Source organism: Perognathus longimembris, chromosome 4, assembly GCF_023159225.1.
Source record: "Perognathus longimembris pacificus isolate PPM17 chromosome 4, ASM2315922v1, whole genome shotgun sequence".
Classification (NCBI taxonomy): Eukaryota; Metazoa; Chordata; class Mammalia; order Rodentia; family Heteromyidae; genus Perognathus; species Perognathus longimembris.
This window is the reverse complement of record NC_063164.1, coordinates 32037729-32060970: the sequence shown is the minus strand read 5'-3', so window position 1 is coordinate 32060970 and position 23242 is coordinate 32037729. Positions and strand designations below refer to the sequence as shown.

General features: G+C 39.8%; 2 protein-coding genes across 2 annotated transcripts in view; one reads left to right on the top strand and one right to left on the bottom strand.

Moving 5' to 3' along the window:
• Positions 1 to 17717, bottom strand: part of Boll (boule homolog, RNA binding protein) — a 53696-nt gene extending 35979 nt beyond the window's left edge. Inside the window, exons 1-6 of the mRNA XM_048344204.1 lie at positions 17697 to 17717; positions 13393 to 13536; positions 11918 to 12009; positions 8359 to 8413; positions 6046 to 6121; positions 994 to 1121 (exon numbers count right to left, since the gene is read on the bottom strand). Of these exons, the coding sequence (XP_048200161.1) occupies positions 994 to 1121; positions 6046 to 6121; positions 8359 to 8413; positions 11918 to 12009; positions 13393 to 13536; positions 17697 to 17717 (516 nt within the window). The remainder of the gene's footprint in view (positions 1 to 993; positions 1122 to 6045; positions 6122 to 8358; positions 8414 to 11917; positions 12010 to 13392; positions 13537 to 17696) is intronic.
• A 2824-nt stretch (positions 17718 to 20541) lies between these two features.
• Positions 20542 to 22008, top strand: LOC125349938 (E3 ubiquitin-protein ligase TRIM13-like). The gene has a single exon (XM_048344203.1). The coding sequence runs from the start codon at positions 20635 to 20637 to the stop codon at positions 21979 to 21981; it is 1347 nt and encodes a 448-aa protein (XP_048200160.1). The 5' UTR covers positions 20542 to 20634; the 3' UTR covers positions 21982 to 22008.
• The last annotated feature ends 1234 nt before the right edge of the window (positions 22009 to 23242 follow it).

The following is a 23242-nucleotide window of genomic DNA, read 5'->3' as shown; positions in this document are numbered from 1 at the left end:
TTTTGCTCAAGGCTAGCACTCTGCCACTTGAGCCACAGTGCCACTTTTGGCCGTTTTCTGTATATGTGGTGCTGGGTAATTGAACCCAGGGCCTCATGTATATGAGGCAAGCACTTTTGGCACTAGGCCATATCCCCAGCCCCCTCAGAGAAAAATGGACAAAGAACACGAACATGTAGTTCACCGAAGAAACTGAAATCGCTATGTGTATATATATATATATATATATATATACACACACATATATAATGTAAATACAAAGTAAGATCAAATACCACTATATAATAATACTGACAAAAAATGTAAAAGTCTGATAATTTTAAGGTTGCATATTATAAGGCAATTGGAGCTCTATTGGAGACCATTAGCTAGAGTATAAACTATTACACTGTCTAAAGATATTTGCCAACATGTAGTCAAAGAGGTACAGTTTGTAAATGGGAAATTCCAATTCTACCATAAATTCTAGCTTAGCCTTGAGTGAAGAAAAACTTAAGGACAGTACCCAGGCCCTGAGTTCAAGCCCCATGACTGGAAAAAGAAAGATTTTGGTATTCAGTACGATCTCTAAAACTTCCAGAAACATAAAAATTGTAGTATATTCAAATACTGAAATATTATGAACTATTAAGATGCCTATATCCAAAAAGGATCAACCTTGTTTTATCTTAAAAACATACAGATCATTTAAGTAGTATTAAAAACTAGCCAAAGCAATACTATATATTGGCAGTAAAAACATAAAATGGACAGAATATTCTGATGAGGAAGAGATAGTAAAGGAATGAGGATAACATAACCTGAACTTACCTTATTTTATTCTCTCCTTTAAAAAACTAAGTAACTAAGGCAAAATGTTAACATGTTAAATCTGGATAGTATGAACAAAGATGTTACTTATGCTTATTTGTGTTTGAAATAGTTTAGAAATAAAACAAATATTTAAGGATATAAGGTAGTAATAGTGTTATCCTTTAAAATGAAAGTACTTACGGGCCACGGTGGTGGAACGGAAGTTACCTCTGGAGTATGAAAATAAGCAACACCATTGTGGTAAGTGTAAGGATATCCAGTTGAAGTTGTTAAATACATAGTTCCAGCAGCTGGCATTATACTAGAACCTAAAGCAAAGGTTAAATAAATTATAATAGTTGAAATGTTAAAGGTAATTTTTAAACATATTTCTAAGAATTTGGAAAAATACTGTTTGGTGGTACTGGGATTTGAACTTGTGGCTTTGTATTTGATTAGACAGGCATTCTAACTGCTTGATAGGCCTTTGCTTTATTTTTCAAGTAAGGTTTCATGATTTTTGCCCTATACAATGACCTGTTACTCACCCCTTCTACATAGCTAGGACCACAAGCAAATACCACCACATTTGGCTTGTTGCCTACAATTAACCACCCAAAAGCTGGGAAGTGGGGCTATGGCTCAAGTGGTCGAGTGCTACTTTTGAGCAAAAAACCCGAGGGGCAGAACCTAGGCCCTGAGTTCAAGCCCCAGGACACATGGACACACACACACACACACACACACACACACACACACACTCTCTCTCTCTCTCTCTCTCTCTCTCTCCTCCAATTCTAATATTAATGTTATTATAATGACACAAATAACTTATTAATTTATTATCAGCTGTGATCATTTTTACAAACATAAATTACATGTAATTTAGTTACCTGGAAGACTACAGATAATGTGGTAAAGTTGATAAGCTCTTTTTTTTCCTATTTATTGTCAAAGTGATGTAAGAGAGGTTACAGTTTCATATATTAGGTCCTGGGTACATTTCTTGTACTGTTTGTTACCTCCTCCCTCATTCCCCCCCTCCCCCTTTCCCTCTCCTCCCATGAGATGATAAACTCTTATCTAGACCTATTCTAAGTATTCAAAGATGACAGAGGTAGTAAAGCTAGAGAAGATTCTACCATCTTGAAGATCTTTTGGTTCCACCCTAATTTTTCAAATTTACTGTCCTTGAGCATTCATTCCTGTTATGATCCTTTTATGTCTACTTCCCCCCTCTGTTACAACTGTAGCTATTACACACATGACTACAAGTATACATAGGGCTAGCCTAGGATCCCCATCTCACTTTTTTAGGCCAGATTGTACAAAAACAATACAACAAAGACAAAACTAAACTAAACAACAGACCCTCCAAACTAAAATCCAAAAGAGAAAAAAATTACATAACCAGGCACATACACGTTTTATCATGGGCGATTTTTTTTTTTTTTTTTTTTTTTTGGCCAGTCCTGGGGCTTGGACTCAGGGCCTGAGCACTGTCCCTGGCTTCTTCCCGCTCAAGGCTAGCACTCTGCCACTTGAGCCACAGCGCCGCTTCTGGCCGTTTTCTGCATATGTGGTGCTGGGGAATCGAACCTAGGGCCTCCTGTATCCGAGGCAGGCACTCTTGCCACTAGGCTATATCCCCAGCCCCTATCATGGGCGATTTTAAAAGTTATGTAAGTTAAATTAACAAGTACTACCCCAGATTATGCAAATTAGTGGAACTGGGATCTTGCAAACACATTTTTGCCCTTATTGGACTCAAATTGCAATCCTTGGAATCCCTGCTTTCTGTGATTTTTTTTTTCAAATTAATTACCTTTTGCCTCTTTGTCCCTCTTTCTGTTGGTATAGGTGATAATGCTTCTACTCACTGTATCTGTACTTCTCAAAATTTAACAGACTTTAGAATCATCTAGTTTATTCATATGCAAATTCCAGATAACTATCTCCAGAGATTCTGATTTAGCAAGTCTGATATAAGATGGGAACTAATAAGCATCTATGGTTTGAGCGGCTGCAAATGAACTGATGCTATCTCCAAACCACATTTTAAGTAGGACTATCCTACCATTAACTAGCATTACTACCTCTCAGCTTTTATGCTGTCACTGTATTTGCTCTACTATTGTTACTATTTATTTTAGTGGCTTATAACTACATTATTTTGAGAATCTGATTAAAGCCTTGGATCTTTTCTCTCAAGTATATATACAGTCATGGGGTAATGAAATTTAATAGTTCAATTTGTTAAAAGTATATACATATATATCTATGGAATAATCACAATGAAACTCTCCCCATATGACTGATGTATAGTAATTAAAAAATAAAGCTAGGAGAAAGAAAAACATATAATCAAACCTAATTATATGTGCAAATTAGGAGGGTCATAGGTTCCTCCCAAAGATCATCAATGAGCTATAGTTTATCTATTAAATAAAATTTTAAGGCATACTATAGGACATTGAAGTAGGACCTGTGACTATAGCAAAAAAACTGGACATCTCCAGAGAAATTAGGTTCTGATAGGGACTATCTTCCCTAGGGAAGATAGTCCCTATCAGAATTCATAATCTATTAATTAAAAATTTGATAAATAGGGGCTGGGGATATAGCCTAGTGGCAAGAGTGCCTGCCTCGGATACACGAGGCCCTAGGTTCGATTCCCCAGCACCACATATACAGAAAACGGCCAGAAGCGGCGCTGTGGCTCAAGTGGCGGAGTGGTAGCCTTGAGCAGGAAGAAGCCAGGGACAGTGCTCAGGCCCTGAGTCCAAGGCCCAGGACTGGCCAAAAAAAAAAAAAAATTTGATAAATACATGGAGGTAGTACAGGTAACATAAGTCACTATACTGTAGATTCACATTATATATGTATATACATATTTCATCACTCTATAGGTCTCGGAAGCATTTTTGAGGAAATGATTGCTGAGAAGTATGGATGTCTTAGAACTGAGAAGGTGAAATGGCTGAAGCACAAAAAGAAAAGGTAAGAGCAAGTTAAAACAAGCTGAGGAAAAGATGGTAAAATGTGTATTCCTGAAAGATCACTAAACTGCCTGTGAATGATGAATGGGAAGGTAGAAAGAGTAGATTCAGAGACTAGTTATGAGGGTTTTCTAGTAATCAAGGCAAGCAGTGTAAAATTGGGACTGGTAATGAGAAAGGAAAGAAGTAATAGATATGAAAAAAAATTAAGAACTTTGTGCTTTTGCAATTTTTTTCTATGTGTGTGTAATATAGGGGAATGAATTCAAGGCTTTGTGCTTGGCAGACAAACACTCCTTCACTTGAACTATGCCCCTATCCATGTTTTCTTTAGCTATTTTTCCAGAAAGCATCTCTTTGGCCTGTGGCTGGCTTTGGACCACAATCATTCTACTTCTGCCTCCTTCATAGCTAGGATTACAGAAGTGAATCATAACACTTGGCTTGCTCTTAGAGATAGGGTCTTTCTAAGTTTTTGTCCAAGTTGGCCATTAACTGGTCTCCTTTCTTCTACCGAGTAGCTTGGATGACAGTATGAGCCACTGTACCTGTAAATTTTTTTTTTTTTTTGTCGGTCATGGGGCTTGAACTGTGGGCCTGGGTGCTGTCCTTGAGCTCTTTGCTCAAGGCTAGCACTCTACCACTGGAGCCACAGCGCCACTTCCAACTTTTTCTGTTTATGTGAAACTGAGGAATTGAACCCAGGGCTTCATGCATGCTAGTGCAAGCACTCTATCACTAAGCCACATGCCCAGCCCTGTAAATGTATTTTTTTTTTTTTTTTTTTTTTGCCAGTCCTGGGCCTTGGACTCAGGGCCTGAGCACTGTCCTTGGCTTCTTCCCGCTCAAGGCTAGCACTCTGCCACTTGAGCCACAGCGCCGCTTCTGGCCGTTTTCTGTATATGTGGTGCTGGGGAATCGAACCTAGGGCCTCGTGTATCCGAGGCAGGCACTCTTGCCACTAGGCTATATCCCCAGCCCCTGTAAATGTATTTTTAATACCTGTTTTTCTTTTTGGAAAAAGTTAAAACAACTGTGGAGTCAATAGTCTTAGATTTGAAAGTGAATACTATCACTCACTATTTACCTAAGTTACTTCCATACTTTTCGAGTTGGAATATAGGTAGTTGTATCAAGTGACAAGAGAAGGCACATGTTGAATGTGGTGATGTTCTCATAGAATGAGTTTTGTCCGAACAATTGCTTTTGCGAGGTATTTTTGTAGTCAAATAATATATTAGTAACAGAATGAAAATTATGCATATTGTTTTGCATGAATGATGAGACTTTAAAGAAATTTGCAATTTTAGTGTATACACTGGCTAAAATTAGTTATTCTCTACTTATTAAAGAATATTTCAGAAAAAACAATTTTTCTTTCAAAGACTATTTTTTATAAAAATGATGCTAATAACAGCACTTAAATTACTGTGAAATTTTCACCAAGTAAATGAAAATCTATAGCACTGACCCTTGTAATGAATAGTTCTTAAAAATATTTATATATTTGAAAGCATCCAGCACAAAGGACTACATATCATAACTATTATACTAAAAGTAGTAATCCTTAACTATTCAGGATTTTGCCATTTTTAGTACATTATTTTTGTGTATTTTTCCCTAGTTAAGAAACTAAGATAGGGCTGGGAATATGCCTAGTGGCAAGAGTGCTTGCCTCGTATACATGAGGCCCTGGGTTCAATTCCCCAGCACCACATATACAGAAAATGGCCAGAAGTGGCGCTGTGGCTCAAGTGGCAGAGTGCTAGCCTTGAGCAAGAAGAAGCCAGGGACAGTGCTCAGGCCCCTCAGTCCAAGCCCCAGGACTGGCCAAAAAAAAAAAAAAAAAAAAAAAAAGAAACTAAGATAGCTAGGCACATCTGTAATCTTAGCTACTCAGGAGGCTTAGATCTGAGGATTGTAGTTCAAAGCCAGCCTGGGAAGGAAAGTCCTGAGACTCTTATCTCCAATTACTCACTAGAAAACTGGAAGTGGTGTTGTGGCTCAAAGTGGTAGAGTGCTAGCCTTGAGCTGAAGAACTCAGGCCCAGGGTTCAAGCCCCAAGACTGACAAAAAAGGAAAAAAAAGAAACTAAGGTATATTCATTTTGGGTAAAAAATACTTATTTCATCATCAACTTTACAATGAAAGAAACGTGATATTTTAATAAAGGTCTATGAAAGTCTAATATTTCACATAATACTAGGACTAGCAAACATAGATAGTGAAAAATATATTAGCTCGTAATACGTACGAGGAATCCCTACTTGTTGTTTTCTTATTGCTGGACCAATGTTCAATTTCTTATCCTTATAATTAAGTTTCTCAGCCTAAAATAAAGAAAAAATTACTTTATTATTTCAGCATTGTAATTTACAAACCCAATAAAGAAAAGCTAGTGAGAAATAAATTCAGACTGCCATCTGTGAAAAGAACAGGACACAGAAGAAAGGGCAGTTTTAGATGTGATCTAATACTGGATCTTAATACTAATTCTAACTTGTCATTTGTAATACAGTCAATTCTCATTATGCATTTGCTCTGTGTTTGTGAATTTGTCTATTCACTAAAATTTATTTGTAGGCCTCAAATCAATACTTGGGGCTATTCTGAGGCTTTTAGTGGACATATAGAGTAGAAAAAGTTTGAGTAGACTGACACACTGGTTCCTAGGTGAGGTCAAACTAGGTGATGCTTTTTCTTGTTTCAGCTGCCATATTGTAAACAAATGCCCTTTCCATATTCTATTTGGTAACACATTTTTTTTTTGTTAGTAATTTTGTAATTCAAAATGGCTCCCAACTATATAGTGCTAAAGTACTGGTAATGTTCCTAAGCAGCAGAAGAGAAAGTCATGCCTTATAAAGAAATATGTGTTAGATATTCTTTTTCTTTTTGCCAGTCCTGGGGCTTGAACTCAGGGCCTGAGCACTGTCCCTGGCTTCTTTTTGCTCAAGGCTAGTAGTACTCTTACCACTTGAGCCACAGCGCCACCTCTGGCCTTTTCTATATATGTGGTGCTGAGGAATCGAACCCAGGGCTTCATGTATATGAGGCGAGCACTTTACCATAAGGCCATATTCCCAGCCCGTGTTAGATATTCTTAATTCAGGTATAAATTATAATGCTGCTAGCCATGAATTCAATGTTAATGAATCATCAACCTACTAAATATGATGTGTAGGGTTTGAATATGAAGTGTTCCCCCTAAAAGGCTCCTGAGTTAAATGCTTGGTCTTTAGCTGGTAGATCCAGCCAATCATTGGATCATGAGGGTTCTGACTTAATCAATGGATTAATTCGCGGATGCACTCATAATCCAATGGCACTATTGGGAGGTGATAAAACTTTTGGCAGTGGGCCTGGTTGTAGGAAGCTGGTTTCCAAGAGCAAGTTTTTTTTTGGACTCTTCCTTATTCTCTCTGTGCTTCCAGGTCACCATCAGGTGAATAGTTTCTTCCACTACATGCTACCACTGCATAATGTTCTGCCTCACTAAAAGCCCATAGGAAAGGACCCAGCTGATCATGGACTGAAACCTCTGAAACCAAGAGCCAAAAAAATATTTTTATCCTTTAAGTTGTTTTTCTCAGGTTTCTGTAGCAAATGAAACAAAATATTTTTGAAATCTATCACAGTGTTTAAAAAGAAACGCACATCAAAATTATGCATTGGTTAGTTGATCTCTTGGTGGTGATATGGTGACCAGAAGTTTTTAGCTAACTTACTTTGTGATTTTTTTTTTCCTTACAATGAGAAGCATGTCAGTTTTGCTAACTGAATGCTCATGATGCCTTTATAGATATAACTATTCTAAGTAACAAGGACTTACTATAAGATTTGTTTTCTCCCAGATACTGGGTTTGAACTCACACTAGCTTGGCTTGCTTGCCTAGCTTGTGCTCTAATATTTGAGGTATGCCGCTACCCTCACTTTTTGCTGGTTATTTTGGTGATTAAGGCTCATAATTTTCGGCCCAGGTTGGGTTCAAATTATGATCCTCTAGATCTCAGTCTCCTGAGTAACCAGGCACTAGTGCTTGGCTAGACTCTGATATTAATATATGTAATTCAAACTGTATTTTTTATAAAAAAAATAAATGTTCTACTTGCCATAACTTGGAAGTTATTATAATGAATTATGAGCTATAGACTTTTTCTATTCATTGATAGACTTTTGAATCTATTAATCTATATACTTTTTCTACTAATTTAAATAAGTTTAAAAATTCTACTTAGTTCAAATAAAGTTTTTCATAGGAGGAAGATAATCTCAGATAATCTTACTCTAGGAATCTATACTTGTAATATATTTTAGAAATTCAAAAACCTATTAATTATTCACAAAAATATTCCCTTAAGTTATTAGTTTAAGCAAATAAAGTGAAAAATTGTAAGGATTTTATAATGATACCCATTTAAATGATGTGGAATTTGTTATGTAGTTATTTAGAAACCATTGCTAATCTTATGATACATAGTCTTATACTCTGTTACTGATCATCTTAAGAATTAGTTTCAGAGAAAGAAATTTTAAAATTGAAATTAAAGATGCCAAAAATCTTACCTCTTGTAAAATTTTTTGTGCATCTTCTTGGGTTTCAAAAGTGACAAAACCATACCTAAACAAATACATTTATTATTACTAATCATTTTTGAGAACATTGCATTCATTATTATGATGATGATGATTATGATTAATATTATTATTTGTAGTGTTGAGGACAAAACCCAGATCCTCATGTATCCTGGGCAAGTGCTTTACCACTGAGTTATAAACCCTAGTAATCTTATCATTAAAAAAACAACAACAGGCTACTATAGGAGAAAGCCTATTTTGATACTGTACCAGCTTGGGAATTTGAGAAGAGTTATTCACACTTACTAAGGAAATGACTACAAAAATAACCCAAAACACAGGCATTCTTATTTTTTTTTTTTTTGTGGAGCTGGGGATCAAATGCAGGGCCTCAAACATGCTGGAAATCACTTTACAAGTGATAACATCTCAAGCCTATAGCAGTGTGTGTGTGTGTGTGTGTGTGTGTGTGTGTGTGTGTGTGTACATGGTATTGGGGCTTGAATTCAGGGTATTGGGCTTAGTAGGCAGATACTCTAAAGTCATGCCTCTAGTCCTGGAGTTTTGCAATTTCCTTTTAAAACAATAGAAATGTGGTTTAGAGGAATTTCTTTTAAAAAGTCTTTAAAAATTAATAATTTCAATATATTTTTTGTATTGGTAAAGAATTGTACAAATACATCACTCAGTTGTGATTAGTACATTTGAACTAGTAATACAATTATCACATTTTTGAAACTGTCAATAAAAATGTGTATACATTTTATAATTTTATATCTACTTTTAATATATGATTGCTGGGCTGGGAATGCAGCTTAGTGGTAAAGTCCTTGCCTAGCATGAAGCCTTGAGTTCAATTCCTCAGCACCACATAAACAGAAAAAGCTGGGAATTGGTGCTGTGGCTCAAGTGGTAGAGTGCTAGCCTTGAGCAAAAAGAAGCCAGGGATAGTGCTCAGGCTATGAGCATGAATGGCAAAAAAAAGTTATACATACATACATATGTACAAACATGCCTGGACTGCCAGCCATTTAGAGGGTGGAGGCAGGATTATGAGTTCAAGGTCAGGCTGAGTTATTATAAAGAAATCCTGCTTAAAAAATCAAATCACATTAAAAATTTATACCAAGATACAAATACTTGATGCATGCTATGTAAAAAAAGCCAAACTAGGAAGAGGAAAAAGAAACAAAAAATATATATCAAGCAAAAAGAAACAAAAAAAATGTATCAAGCAAAGTTCTAGTTAGATAACTCAGCAATACTCTTTTTGATAAATGTTAAGTATATTGTGTAGTTTTCAGTTCACAATTAGGGTATCAAAAAGTTCTATTTTTGTGTATGTCAACACTGACATTTTTTTTTTTTTGGCCAGTCCTGGGGCTTGGACTCAGGGCCTGAGCACTGTCCCTGGCTTCTTTTTGCTCAAGGCTAGCACTCTACCACTTGAGCCACAGCGCCACTTCTGGCCGTTTTCTGTATATGTGGTGCTGAGGAATTGAACCCAGGGCTTCATGTATACAAGGCAAGCACTCTACTACTAGGCCATATTCCCAGCCCCACTATTTTGTTGTTGTTGTTATTGTTGCTGGACGTGGGGGTTGAACTCCAGGCCTGGGCTCTGTTCCTGAGCTCTTCAGCTAAAGTCTAGTGCTCTACCAGTTGAGCTATAGTGTCACTTCCAGTTTTCTGGTGGTTAATTGGAGGTTAAAGTCTCACAGACTTTTCTGCTTGGCTAGCTTTGAACCATGATCCTCAGATCTCAGCCTCCTGAGTAGGTAGGATTACAGGCCTGGCTGGCCTTGGTGATTTTTGAAATAGGGTCATAGCTTTAGGTCCAGGCTGGACTAGAATGAAATCCTCCTCTTGTGCTTCTTCGTGCTGCTGGGTATGGCAGGATGTTCCCTTGGTCTCAGTTATCATGCCTTCCCTGGATTTGGTGAAACAGATGGTTGCCACCTCACCTGCTTAGCCACTAAATGAGATAGAGGCTTGCACATTTTTAGGCCTGGGAGGGCGTCTAATCTTTATTCACAGATATCAAACTTCCAAAGTGGCCTAGAGCTACTTTGTTAGGCAAAGATTTTGCTTTCTGCCCTACCTCAGACTACCTCCTATCTATAGCATACTGGGTCACAGACATGTGCCAACTATGCCCAGCTCATTGGTTGAGATGAGAATCTGGCCTGGACTGGACTCAAATTGAGGATCTCTGGTGCCTGGTCTGAAATTTTTCTTTAATTTTTGTGTGTGTGGTGATGAGATTAGAACCCAGGATTTTGTGCACGCTAAGCAAGAGCTTCTACCACTAAGTTACATCCCCAGCCCCAAATTTATTTTCTCAGCAAACTAAATCTCTCTTTATCTGTTTGCCCATTATGGCTTAATATTGATTGGTAGCCCAAGGAAATATTTTCATTTAAAAATAGCTTCTCTATAGAAAATATCTCTTGTAAGGTACTATGAGTTTCATATATTCTTTTCTATGATTGTTTTCTATCCACTTCACTGGTCTTTTATTTAATCCTATAAATATGTCTTGTCTCTTTTAATAAAGCTCTCTATTGACTTACCTACTTTTCCTTTGTAGTAAAAATCTTCAAGCGAATGCATTTTGCAAACTACTTTTTCCTTCTTTGAAATGGTTTTTGCACACAGTTCTACAGTTTCCATAGTCTATTGCTTTCTTCTTAATTTTATTCTTCTAGATATTCTTCTAGATTTTTATTCTTCTAGATAATTCTCAACAAGAGTGGCATGTCTTACTAATCCACTTGTTAGAATTCTGGTGCACAACCTGCACACATTTCTTAGGGTCAGGGGTGTTAAAATAAAGCTTTCTATAGTCTAAAGCAAGGATGCCATTCCAAAATAACTGGTACTTCAGTTTTTTGCTTCCTTAGCAAAAGGAATATATGCATCTCAATCTTAAGTACTTGCCATCTCACACTGAGTAGCCCTCTGAAACAGTCCAAGAATAGGTTCCTAACAGTTTAAGGAGTATTATAGTACCCCATCATATCACACCAAAATACACAGACATACACAAATAATAGGATATTAAAATATAGAAAAAATGGGGCTGGGAATGTGACTTAGTGATAGACTGATTGTCTAGCATGCACGAGGCTCTGGGTTCGATTCCTCAGTCCCACATAAACAAATGAAAATAAATTTTAGAGAAAAAAGGAGGGCAAAAAGCCAGGTATGGGTGTCGCATACTTGTAATCATAGCTACTCAGGAGGCTGAGATCTGAAGACTGTGGCTTAAAGCTAGCCAGGGCACAAAAATCTCTGAGATTCTTATCTCCAATTAATCACCAAAAAAGCCAGAAACGGAGCTGTGGCTCCAGTAGTAGAGCACCAAAAAAAGATCGGGACAGCAACTAGACCCCAAGTTTAAGCCCTAGGAACCAGAACAACAACAACAAAGGGCATAAAACTATCTTAAAATAAAACAACAAAGTAAATCAGCAAAACTAACTAACCTAGCAATCCAATAAAAATGCAATTGTTAGTTCTATATACACTCTATAATGGTACTAACCCTTTGGACACTCCAGCTCTGTCATTTACAATCTTCACTTCCTTTACAGACCCATATTGGGAAAAAAATTTTCTCAAATCATTTTCATTTGTCTAATGACATAAAAAGAAAACATTAAGAAACATTTTTATATTTATGAAAGATGAAACAATTCTTGTTTTGGAGACAGAAAAGGTTGTAACTATGGAGTATGAATCATAATATGGCTGAGCAATTTGGCTTATCACTAAAATAGTACATAAAATCATTAATTACTAAAAGTCTATATAAATTCTTTCCTTTATGCAGTAGCTATGTTTTAAAATTATCACATATACTTTAAAACACTAAGCTAAATTGTTCTAAACTATGAAGATCACTATATAACAGAATCTTATTTTGGCAAGTACATTAAGTTTAACATTTTTCTTAAGAAAAAAGGAATTCGACTTCAATTGTGACAGGCTGATTAAACAGAAATAATGAGCTATAAGTTTAAATGTCATATCTAATGCCACAGTGATTTGTTTTTCCCTAAAAAGACATCTCATCTCAGCACTGGTTTTTCATGCCTGTAATCCTAGCTACTCAGGAAGCTGAGATCTGAGAATCACGGTTTGAAGCCAGCCCAGGCAGGAAAGCCCATGAGATTCTTATCTATATTTAACCACTAAAATATTGGAAGTACAGCTGTGGCTCAAGTGGCAGACTGCTAGTTTTGGGTAAAAAAGCTCAGGGACAGCACCTAGGCCTGAGTTCAAGCCTCAGGACTGGAACAAAACAACAAAAAACCCATAAAAAGGCATCTCTCCATGTGAGTTCTAATACATATTTGGAAGTAGTCTATTTGAGTTTAAATGTCCATGCATATCTTTATTATCCCCCAAATATAACAATCATCTCACAACTAGGCTTCTTTGAAAGAGTGCAAAGTCTGATTAACTGATCAAGTATATTTTGTTCAGCTGTTTTATTCTCACAACAACAGAGACCTTCTTTGGTGACCAAAGTCTATATTCTACCATAGAAAATTATGTGCCTTATACCAACGTCTAGGAGGTTGCTGAGAACCTGAGATAAAGATTAGGGTTTGAACAAATATAGAACTAAGCTAAAATTTTTCTTCTTTTGAAAATCATACTAGCTTATTAATTGGGTGACTGGAGTATTTTACAAGAAAGCATAATTAGTGTGAAATAGTGACAAGAAAATATGGACATCTGAGTCAAAAAAGTAGGATTCTAGTCTCATTATATAATTGATAGCTAGGAGCATATGGCAAATTAACGAGCCTCAGTTTCCTTGTATGTGAAATTAGACAACTATAAATGCTTTATTTAACTTATCCAACTGTTGAAAAGAACCTGTTTATTAAGACAATTTGATACTTATCAATATACAAATATATTTTATAGTTGCACAAGGAAATAATTTATGGGAAATAAAATAACTTCTAATGTATAAAACCACACTACGGTACATCCATAAATTGGTACCTTAAAGTCAATTCCTCCTACAAAGATGCGATTAGGGATCACAGTTCCATATCTTGGGGCACTTGCTGGGTTATTCAAAGGCACAGGTGACACAGGATTGGGGGATGGAGACAATGAATCTGTTTGCGTCTGATTTGATGTTTGCTGTAAAATAAAATTCTTTTAAAATTTATAACAGGTTTAAAAAGATGAATCATTTAGGTAAAATACAGTATCTCAGACTTGACTAATATTATGACAGAGTTAATAACTTTCTGAGGCAACAAAATATAAAGAAAACAGAATCTAACCCTACAATAAAGAAGATATTAATGATTAAACATAAATTTACCTAAGATACTAATTATTAGGTATATTACTTATTAAGGAGACTATAAAGGATATAAGGAAAATATTAAGGAAGAAAGACAAAAGCAGCCCTAGGCAGCCAGCAACTGGCCTGGTACAGTTAGTCTCTGGTGTATCAAGGGTTAACAAACCACCATTACTAGACAAAGTTCTGATGAATCATTCTCTAAGTTGGTTGTGAGTACCTTTTTTTTTTTTTTTTTTTTTGCCAGTCCTGGGCCTTGGACTCAGGGCCTGAGCACTGTCCCTGGCTTCTTCCCGCTCAAGGCTAGCACTCTGCCACTTGAGCCACAGCGCCGCTTCTGGCCGTTTTCTGTATATGTGGTGCTGGGGAATCGAACCTAGGGCCTCGTGTATCCGAGGCAGGCACTCTTGCCACTAGGCTATATCCCCGGCCCACCTTTTTTTTTTTTGATGCCAGTGTACTGAGGATTGCCTTCAGAGTCTTGCACTCTCACTTGGCTTTTTGCTCACAGCTGACACTCTATCACTTGAGGTACAGCAAGTGTTTTTGCGGTTAATTGGAGGTAAGTCTCACAGATCTGTCTACCTGGACTGACTTTGAACCTACATCCTAGATCTTAGCCTTCTGAGTATTTAGGAAAATAAATGCGAGCACCTGGTAGACTATTCCTTATCAATCACAGTTTATAGCCTTTTGTTGCATGTTAGATAAGAATTAACAGACACAATCTTAGGAATACTCCCACTTCCCAACAGCATGCATCTCAGGATAACCGTTTCTGAAAATCATTTCTTCTTTCTGAAACCTTGTCTTAAAATCACTCAACACAATTCCTATACTTTCTATAACACCATTACCAAGTCCTGAGAGGCTATACAGTATACTTTCTTCCTACAACATAAGAAACCTAACTTTATTAAATTACAAATGTGTCCTTGGTAGTTTGGGGATAAAAGGGCATTGACAAGTTGAAAAACTCTGTTATCCAAATGTACTATTTTCAGCCTGAAAGTCAAAATTTAAAAATTTCCTTGTATGTTTGAAAACTGAGTTAAGAGAAATATATACTTGTAAGTACAAATTGTTATGCAAAGAACTGAGCTCAGTACATATCCATGTTTACAATTTTGTCAGGATTTAAAATTATTCAGTGAAAAATATACTAGTATAAACTCATTGTACAAAGGTATTTCATTGTAATATTTATGTACAAACATAAAATGTATGTTGATCAAATTCACCAAGGACTTAAATTTAATAAATATGTATTAGTAGTAACCCTTTGCACAATGGCAAGATAATAGACATACACAACTGCAGAGAAAAACAAGACATGAGAAATTTGAGGGGAAGCTATTAAAAAAAACTTGGTTATTTTCCTTGTAGAAAAAAGGAATCACGCCAGGTGCTAGTGGTTCATGCCCAAAATCCTAGCTACTCAAGAGGTGGAGATCTGAGGATTGCAGTTCAGTGTCCTCCCAGACAGAAAAGTCTCCATGAAACTCTTCTCTTCAATTAACCAGAACAACTAGAAAGTGGCACTGTGGCTCCAAGTGGTAGAGCGCTAGCCTTGAGCAAAAGAGCTGCTCAGGGACAGCACCCTAAGTTCATCCTGAGTTCAAGGCCCATGAATGACCAAAAAGAAAACAACAAGGACTCTGAAGATAGTATAACATACTAACCAGGTCCTTCAAAAAAGACTAATGTTCCTAATTAATTTCTCTGAGAAATTAACACATAAAATGGATTTACAACTTAGTAGAGCTGTTCTTTTTCACTTCATGGCCAAAAAGAATTCTTAAGTCAATTTCTGCAGTTGTGCAGAGAAATTAGTAGGCTAGTGTGATCCCTGGGCTACTGGATAGACCCTTAGGGATTTTCTTCCTTATCCAGTCTTAAGAAGGGGAAACATACAATCCCTGCAGAGTTCATAATGTCTTCTTTTAAACACTAAAACCCATCCCATTTAATAGTTATTACATTGTAATTTTTTGAAAATAAGTTAGGAATACAATTATAGTTTACTTCTTGAGTACTGGGAAGTTATTTGCAACCTTGATTACTTCACTCATTTAAATTCAGTATATTAAATTCAGCATGATTCTGAGAGAGTGATTCTGAGATGCTTGCTTTTACTTTTCAACTATGGATGTGTACTGCTAGAACAACCTAACAAGTGTAATACATATAACTTTGTCATTTGTTTAGTGTAGGAGTATTTGCTAAACTGAATAAAATCAGTCTTTGGACTGAGGATGTGACTCAAATGGTAGAGTGTTTTGCTTAGCAAGTACGAGTCCTTGAGTTCCAACCTCAATACAAAAAGATATAAAAGTACAAAAAAATTTGAGAAGAGCATCATATTTTCAATCTTGAGAAAGCAAAGGACATTCACTTGAGAAACGAAAACCATCAACTTTTTACAATCGAGTAATTCACTTTTTCTCTAAAGCTTCTGCGGCATTGTCGGTTTCAACTGCTTGATTTTTCTCCTTACCGTTTTACTATGTAAATTAGTAACATGTAATTTACTTATTTTATTATTTCTCTCGCTACTACCAAATACACATATTCAGGAGGGCAGGGAGTTTGCCTGTTTTTTTTTTTGTTTTGTTTTGTTTTTTTTTTAAATCACAGCCGCATGTACAGTGACATTTCATAGAAGGTGCTCAATTAACATCTGTTGAAGGAATAAAGGAGTGGATCGTTTCTTCAAGGGGACCTCCTTTGGGATCCAATGAACACTTGAATGAGGGCTGAAAAATATAGTGCAGATAATATTTTGGATTTTTAAAAAAATATTAGCAGCAATAGGGCAAGATCCAAATTCCTTGAGATTTAGCAATGCACCCATCGAATTAAATAAGGCAGCTCCTCCCACCCCCACCCCAATATGCTGGCAGTAACTTTACAAGGTATGAAGGCCATCTTGGATGAGGACTGGGTTAGAAGGAAGGGTCCCCCGGCTTAGTGAAAACTCCCAACCCTGGAGCTGATTAAATAACATTCTCCTCCCCTCGAGAACGAACCCCGAAATCCCTCATCTCCCTGACCAAGACCGTGGGAAGAGCCGGGCTAACCGTCGTCGCAGTCCCGGCAGCCTCCGTGCTCCGTCCCCTCCGGGGCCAGCAGGTTGAGGCGCCGGGGGAAAAGGCCGCCGCCACTGCGTCGTCGTCGGGTTCTCTCAGGTCATCATGAACCGGAGGGCCGCCGATTCGAGGATCCACCCCCTCCCCACCAAAGTGCGGGAGGGAAAAGAAGGCTAGCCAGCGAGAAATTTTGCCAGGCGAACCCCTCCCCGCCAGCAGCCGTGGCGGGAACCCTCAACGGCACCGGCCCCCCTGCCCCCCCCACCCCAGCCGCCCGCCTCGTGTGCAGCTGGCCTCGGCCACGCACGTGGCACGTGCTGATTGGCTGTAGGCGGGGCGTCGGCGGGGGCGCGGCGGCACGTTACCGCGGCCTGCGGGGCCTGTGGCGCCCTGGTGGGGGGCCGCCTCCCCCCCAGCCGCGACCCGGTGCGAGTGGGCGCGCACCCTCCCCTGCGGTGCGGGACGCTGTCCCGTCCCCGTGGGCAGGCACGGTGCCCCCGGGGCCGCTCGCTCTGGACGGTCCGGGGCATTCCCTACGCTGTGTGTGTGGGGGAATCTCGCACTGACGGGAGCGAACGCGTCCAAGGTGTTTCGGCGGGAAAGCGTTTTTCCGCTAAGGTCCACACGTCGCGGTCACCCGCCGTGTCTGACGTTCACCCCACTCACCTCCCGCGCCCGCACCCTGTCCCGGCCGGGGCCACCGGCCCTGTCGCCCATCCCGCCCGACGGGACCTGTGGGCGGCTTTCGGCTGCGCTCGACGACGCCGAGACGCCCTTGTTCCCGGCCCCATAAGCGAACACCGTCCCAGTGCTGACTCGCGTCCGTCCCTTCCCTTCGTGACGGGGCCCACGCCGGCTCCCGCCTTCTCCCCGCGACCCTGGGGCTCGATCGCCGTACTCACTGCCCCGGACTCGCTCTCCATCTTCCCTTCCCGCTCTTCGTAGACCGGCAGAAGACGCAGAAACCCGACTGGGCACCCTGGAAGCCCCACCGCGTTTCCCCGCGGGGACCGTCTCCCGAGGCGGCGGGCGGGCGTTCGGCGGGCGGCGGCGCTGGCACGGCGGGGCGCGGCCTGCGATTCGGGGTCTGAACCTGCCACTTGGGGGGTTGGGGAGGGGCCGCGGCGGGCGGGCGGGCGCTACAAGCCCGGGCACTGGCGCGGGCGGGCGGATTTCCGCCGAGGTCTTCGGCGGGGCCGCGACGGCGGCGGAGACCGCCGAGCGCGTCGCTGGTGGCGGCGGGCCCGAGGCTTCTGCGGGCTCCGTGGTCGCCTGCGTGGGGAAAGCTGGGGAGGAGAGTGGGGAGCGCTCACACGGAGCCTCGTGCCCAGCGCGCCTTCCGCCGTCGCCCGCCGGCGGGTTTGGAGAGGCCGCCGGGACTTCGGAGCTCTGCTGGAAGGAGACTTCCGAAGGCTGGCACGTGGCGAGGAAGGCAGTGTTTCCACAGTCAAACTCTACTTTACCGAGTCCGTGGCGCCAAACGGGGGGGGGGGAGGGGGAATCGGGACGGGGGATGCCATGCTGCATCGGTTGTCGCTGTCACTCATTTCCGTCGGAGCGGGTGGACCGGTGGGGCGGCGCGAGCCAAAGGCTCAGGGCCCGCCGTGGTGCGGGGTCCGGGGGTCGGGCGCTCCACCCAGGCCCGTGCCAGGCCTCCCTCCCCCCCCCCCCCGGGCTGAGCTCCGTCGGGGCTGGCGGCAGGCGGGGCGCGCATCCCCGGGGAGGTAGCCTGCATCATCATCATCAGCTTCTCGGCATGTCCTTTGAAAGCCGGCTTTGTAAAGAAATGCCGAAACATACGTGCTTAGCGATGCATATAATGTGTGTGGTATGTAGTTATAAGGAATTGCAGTTACAGTTGACTCTAGAGTAACAGTGATGATGGTTGTTATAACTACCGTTCATCAAGATCTCGTTTGGTTTCAGGAGCCACGCTTCACGGTTATTTCATTCCCACAGCCTCCTTTTCCATAGACGCCCCTGCCGTTACAGGTGAGCAAGCAGAGGTTTGGCTGTAGGATCTTTCATGCTGGGATCCTAACGCCAGTTCTTTTTCCTTGATAGTTTTGTCATCTTTTGAAAAACCCCAGCAGCACCCACTGTTAAAAAGTTACATCAGCGAAGAACTTCAGTGTCCTCTACTGGGAAGTTTCACTTTTTAAGATGGGTTAGGAAAAACAAAAAAAAGCAAAGTGACCATAGTAATTTTATTTGGGGTTCAAAGATTAACCATTCATATTACTTACCAAAGATGAAATGGGAAACGATTTTTGTTCATCATAGCTGAAGCATCCTGAAAGTTGTTAGATATTTTCTATGTGCAATTTAAACTATTTTCTCAGGTATTATTCTTGGAAACAGAAAATACAGACCAGTTTAGGCTAAAACTAATATTCTAGCACATAATAACTTTACTGTTCAATACCGTTAGAACTGATCTTGGAGTATTTTTTTTAACCCAGTAGTAAGAGTAGTTGTGGGTATATATTACTAACCTCTGTTTCACCCAAGCTTTTTTCCCCCCATCAGAAAATTATTTTTGAAGATTGCATCCTCTAAAAAATTTTATTCACATACTAGATATTCAGTGTGACACAAAACTCGGGAAAATGACTGCATTCCAAGGGCCACAGTCATGTACAGTGTGATAATTCTCTGGTCTACTTTTAATTCTTCACCAAAAGGAATTTTTATTTTACAACTTCTACAAATCACATAAAATTATACAATTAAACCAATTGGTAGACATTTGTCTACTATAAGATAACTTATCTGCAGTACATAATGGAATGTGCTATGGAAAATACAAAGGGACACATTAATCCTCTCCTTCACTGTGTTCAAACATAGGATCAAACATGAAATCATTATATTAAGCATGCTTTTTTTTCCCCATGTTCTGAATCTAGTCCTTGTGTGATATGAGTGTGTGACAACAGTACTGGGGCTTGAAATCAGGGCCTCATCTCTCACTTGGCTTTTTTGCCTAGGGCTGACACTCTACATCTTGAGTTATGCCTCCAGCCTTTTGCTGGTCACTTTGAGATTGAGTCTGATGGATTTTCTTTGCCATTGACTCATTAGATAAAGACCTAAAATCCAAAATATTTAACTATATTGAGGCAGTTTTCCTGATTCTACAGGCAACATCGGGGAAGTTTTCAGCCCATCTTATGGATGGGGAGATGAGAGGTCTGATGAAGGGGCAGCATTTTCCCATGCTCAGTCCACCACTTATGGTTGTTAGGTAGTCTCAGGGTTCTGAGTCTTGAGTCCCCTAAGTAGGAAAAATAAAGATCCTAAGCTGGGCGCTAGTGGCTCATGCCAGTAATCCTATCACAGTTCAAAGCCAGCATGGGCAGGAAAGTCTGTGAGACTTTTTTGGTTTTGCCAATTCTGGGGCTTGGGACTCAGGCTCTGAGCACTGTCCCTGGCTTCTTTTTGCTCAAGGCTAGCACTCTACCTCTTCAGCCACAGCACCACTGTTTATGTGATGTCAAGGAATTGAACTCAGGGCTTCATGCAAGCTAGGCATGCACTCTACCACTGAACCACATTTCCAGCCCCTGTGAGACTCTTTATAAGCTGGAAATAGCATCGTGGCTCAAGTGGTAGAGTTCCAACCTTGAGCAAAAAAGCTCAAGAATAGTGCTCAAGCCCTAAGTTCAAGCTCCAAAACTGACATCATAAATGTCTAGATAGATAGATACTTAAATAAATATGTAAAGATGGCCTCGTGCCCGCCCCTTGCGCTGACAGGTTCTGCACAGATGTGTCTACAGTTCTGTGGTCCAAGCCAGAAGCTGCATCTGAAATATTGTACGTCGAACTGCTAGTTAAATGAAGACCAAGTCTGGTAATCGGCCTCTAGCTTGTCAGCCCAAACGAGAAAGAAACCCTGATTGCTTTGCCCTGGGAAATAGTAATCCTGCCGAAAACACCTGCTTGCCGGGGACAGAGGATGTGATGGAGCTGCTTGAAGAAGATCTCACCTGCCCAATTTGTTGCAGTCTGTTTGATGATCCTAGAGTTTTGCCTTGCTCACACAACTTCTGCAAAAAATGCTTAGAAGGTCTCTTAGAGGGAAATGTGCGCAATTCATTGTGGAGACCATCTCCTTTCAAGTGCCCTACATGCCGTAAGGAAACTTCAGCTACTGGAGTCAATAGTCTGCAGGTTAATTACTCCCTGAAGGGTATTGTGGAGAAGTATAACAAAATCAAGATCTCTCCCAAAATGCCAGTGTGCAAAGGACACTTGGGCCAACCTCTCAATATTTTCTGCTTAACTGATATGCAGCTGATTTGTGGGATCTGTGCTACTCGGGGTGACCACACCAAGCATGTCTTCTGTTCTATTGAAGATGCCTATGCTCAGGAAAGGGATGCCTTTGAGTCCCTCTTTCAGAGTTTTGAGACCTGGCATCGGGGAGATGCTCTTTCTCGCTTAGATACCTTGGAAACTAGCAAGAGGAAATCCTTACAGTTACTGACTAAAGATTCAGATAAAGTGAAGGAATTTTTTGAGAAGTTACGACATACTCTGGATCAAAAGAAGAATGAAATCCTTTCTGACTTTGAGACCATGAAACTTGCAGTCATGCAAGCCTACGATCCAGAAATCAACAAACTCAATACCATTTTGCAGGAGCAACGGATGGCATTTAACATTGCTGAGGCTTTCAAGGATGTATCAGAACCGATTATATTTCTGCAGCAGATGCAGGAGTTCAGGGAGAAAATCAAAGTTATCAAGGAAACACCTTTGCCTCCCTCTAATTTGCCTTCAAGCCCTTTAATGAAGAATTTTGATACTGGTCAGTGGGAGGACATAAAACTAGTAGATGTGGATAAACTCTCCTTACCTCAAGATACTGGCACATTCATTAGCAAGATTCCTTGGAGCTTCTACCAGCTGTTTATGGTAGTCCTTCTGCTTGGCCTTATTTTTTTCTGTCCTACCTTATTCCTAGAATGGTCTTTATTTGATGAGTTGGCAAAGTGGAAGGACCATCTTTCAAACTTCACTTCTTACCTGACTAAATCAGCTTGTTTTATAGAACAATCAGTTTTTTATTGGGAACAAATGGCAGATGTGCTTTTCATTTTGAGTGAAAGAGTTAAGAATTTTACTTTGGTGGTACTGAACAATGTGGCAGAATTTGTGTGCAAATATAAACTATTATAAGATCTCTTGAACTCTGCAGTTTTTTGTGAAAATAGAAATTGATAGAAGGGGTAGTGATTCTGATTCCAGTCATTTTCTTCCAAAAAGTTTTTCTTTTATAAATAATGTGTATACATGTTCAAATTTAGTAAAAAGTGAAGTTCTCATGTGGTAGAGTACCTGGTACTTAACAAGCCCAAGCACAAGCTGAACCCATAGTGTTACCACAAGAGGGGTGGGGAGTATGAGTAGGTTCGGTTTCCAAGTTTTTCAAGAAGGTTGATTCCTTTCTCACCAAAATGTAAACATTTTATGTAAACAAAAACTGGTTAACTTGACACAAGAAAAAGCATTTTAGGAGGATGGATATTCTTTTATCAATTTTTCAAATGCTGTTAGGGGACTGTGCAAACATGTAGTTTTTGTTGGTTTGTTTTTATGGTTGTACTAGGGTTTTAACTTAGAATCCTGTGCTTGCTAAGAAGTGCTTTGCCACTTGAGCCAGACCCTAACCTCAAAACATAAATTTAGCAAATAAAAATGTGTCCCCCCCAAAAAAAAAAGATGGCAAAGTCATCTTTTTTCAATGGCAGCTGAGTGTTGTGGTTTTTAAGAATGAAAACTCACTCTACTTGCTAATAGAATTTCAAATGTAGTTAAGATTAATTTGAACCCATATTTCTAGCTACTTGTGAGACTGAGATAGGGAAGCTTGTAGTTTGAGGTCAGCCTGGACAGGAAGGGTTGTGAGACTCTTCCTCAACCCATAGCTGGTCTCAGTGGTATTACCTGTAATCCCAGAAGCAATGAGAAGCATAAAATAGGCATATCATAATGCACCAGGTGTACTGCCAGGTAGAAAATTAAGATCCTAGCTCATAAAAATAACCAATAGAAAAACAGGCCTGGAGTCATGGCTTGAGTGGTAGAACCACTGTCTAGCAGTTTCAAAGTCCTGAGTTTTAACCTCAGTTGTCTTCCCCCAAAAGACTTAATTTGACAATAGATGAAACTATTTGCTGTTATAAACTACAAAGTAATCAGTTGAACACTGAATAAAAATTCCCACAGAACAAAATTAATTTTTGTGCTTAGAATTTAGAAAAAAATAAAGATGTAATCTTACCTTGGAAAAAAATAAATATGTAAATGGAAAAAACTAAAAATTAAATAGCCAAAGACTATATAATTCATTTAATAAACAGGTAAATAAGTTTTTGAATGAAGTGCAAGTAATAAATACATAACGAAACATTTATGCATGTAAAAATGACAAGACTAT

Bases quoted from the DNA above. Each gene is read 5' to 3' on its own strand.
- LOC125349938 (XM_048344203.1), top strand. From the start codon at position 20,635: ATGAAGACCAAGTCTGGTAATCGGCCTCTAGCTTGTCAGCCCAAACGA.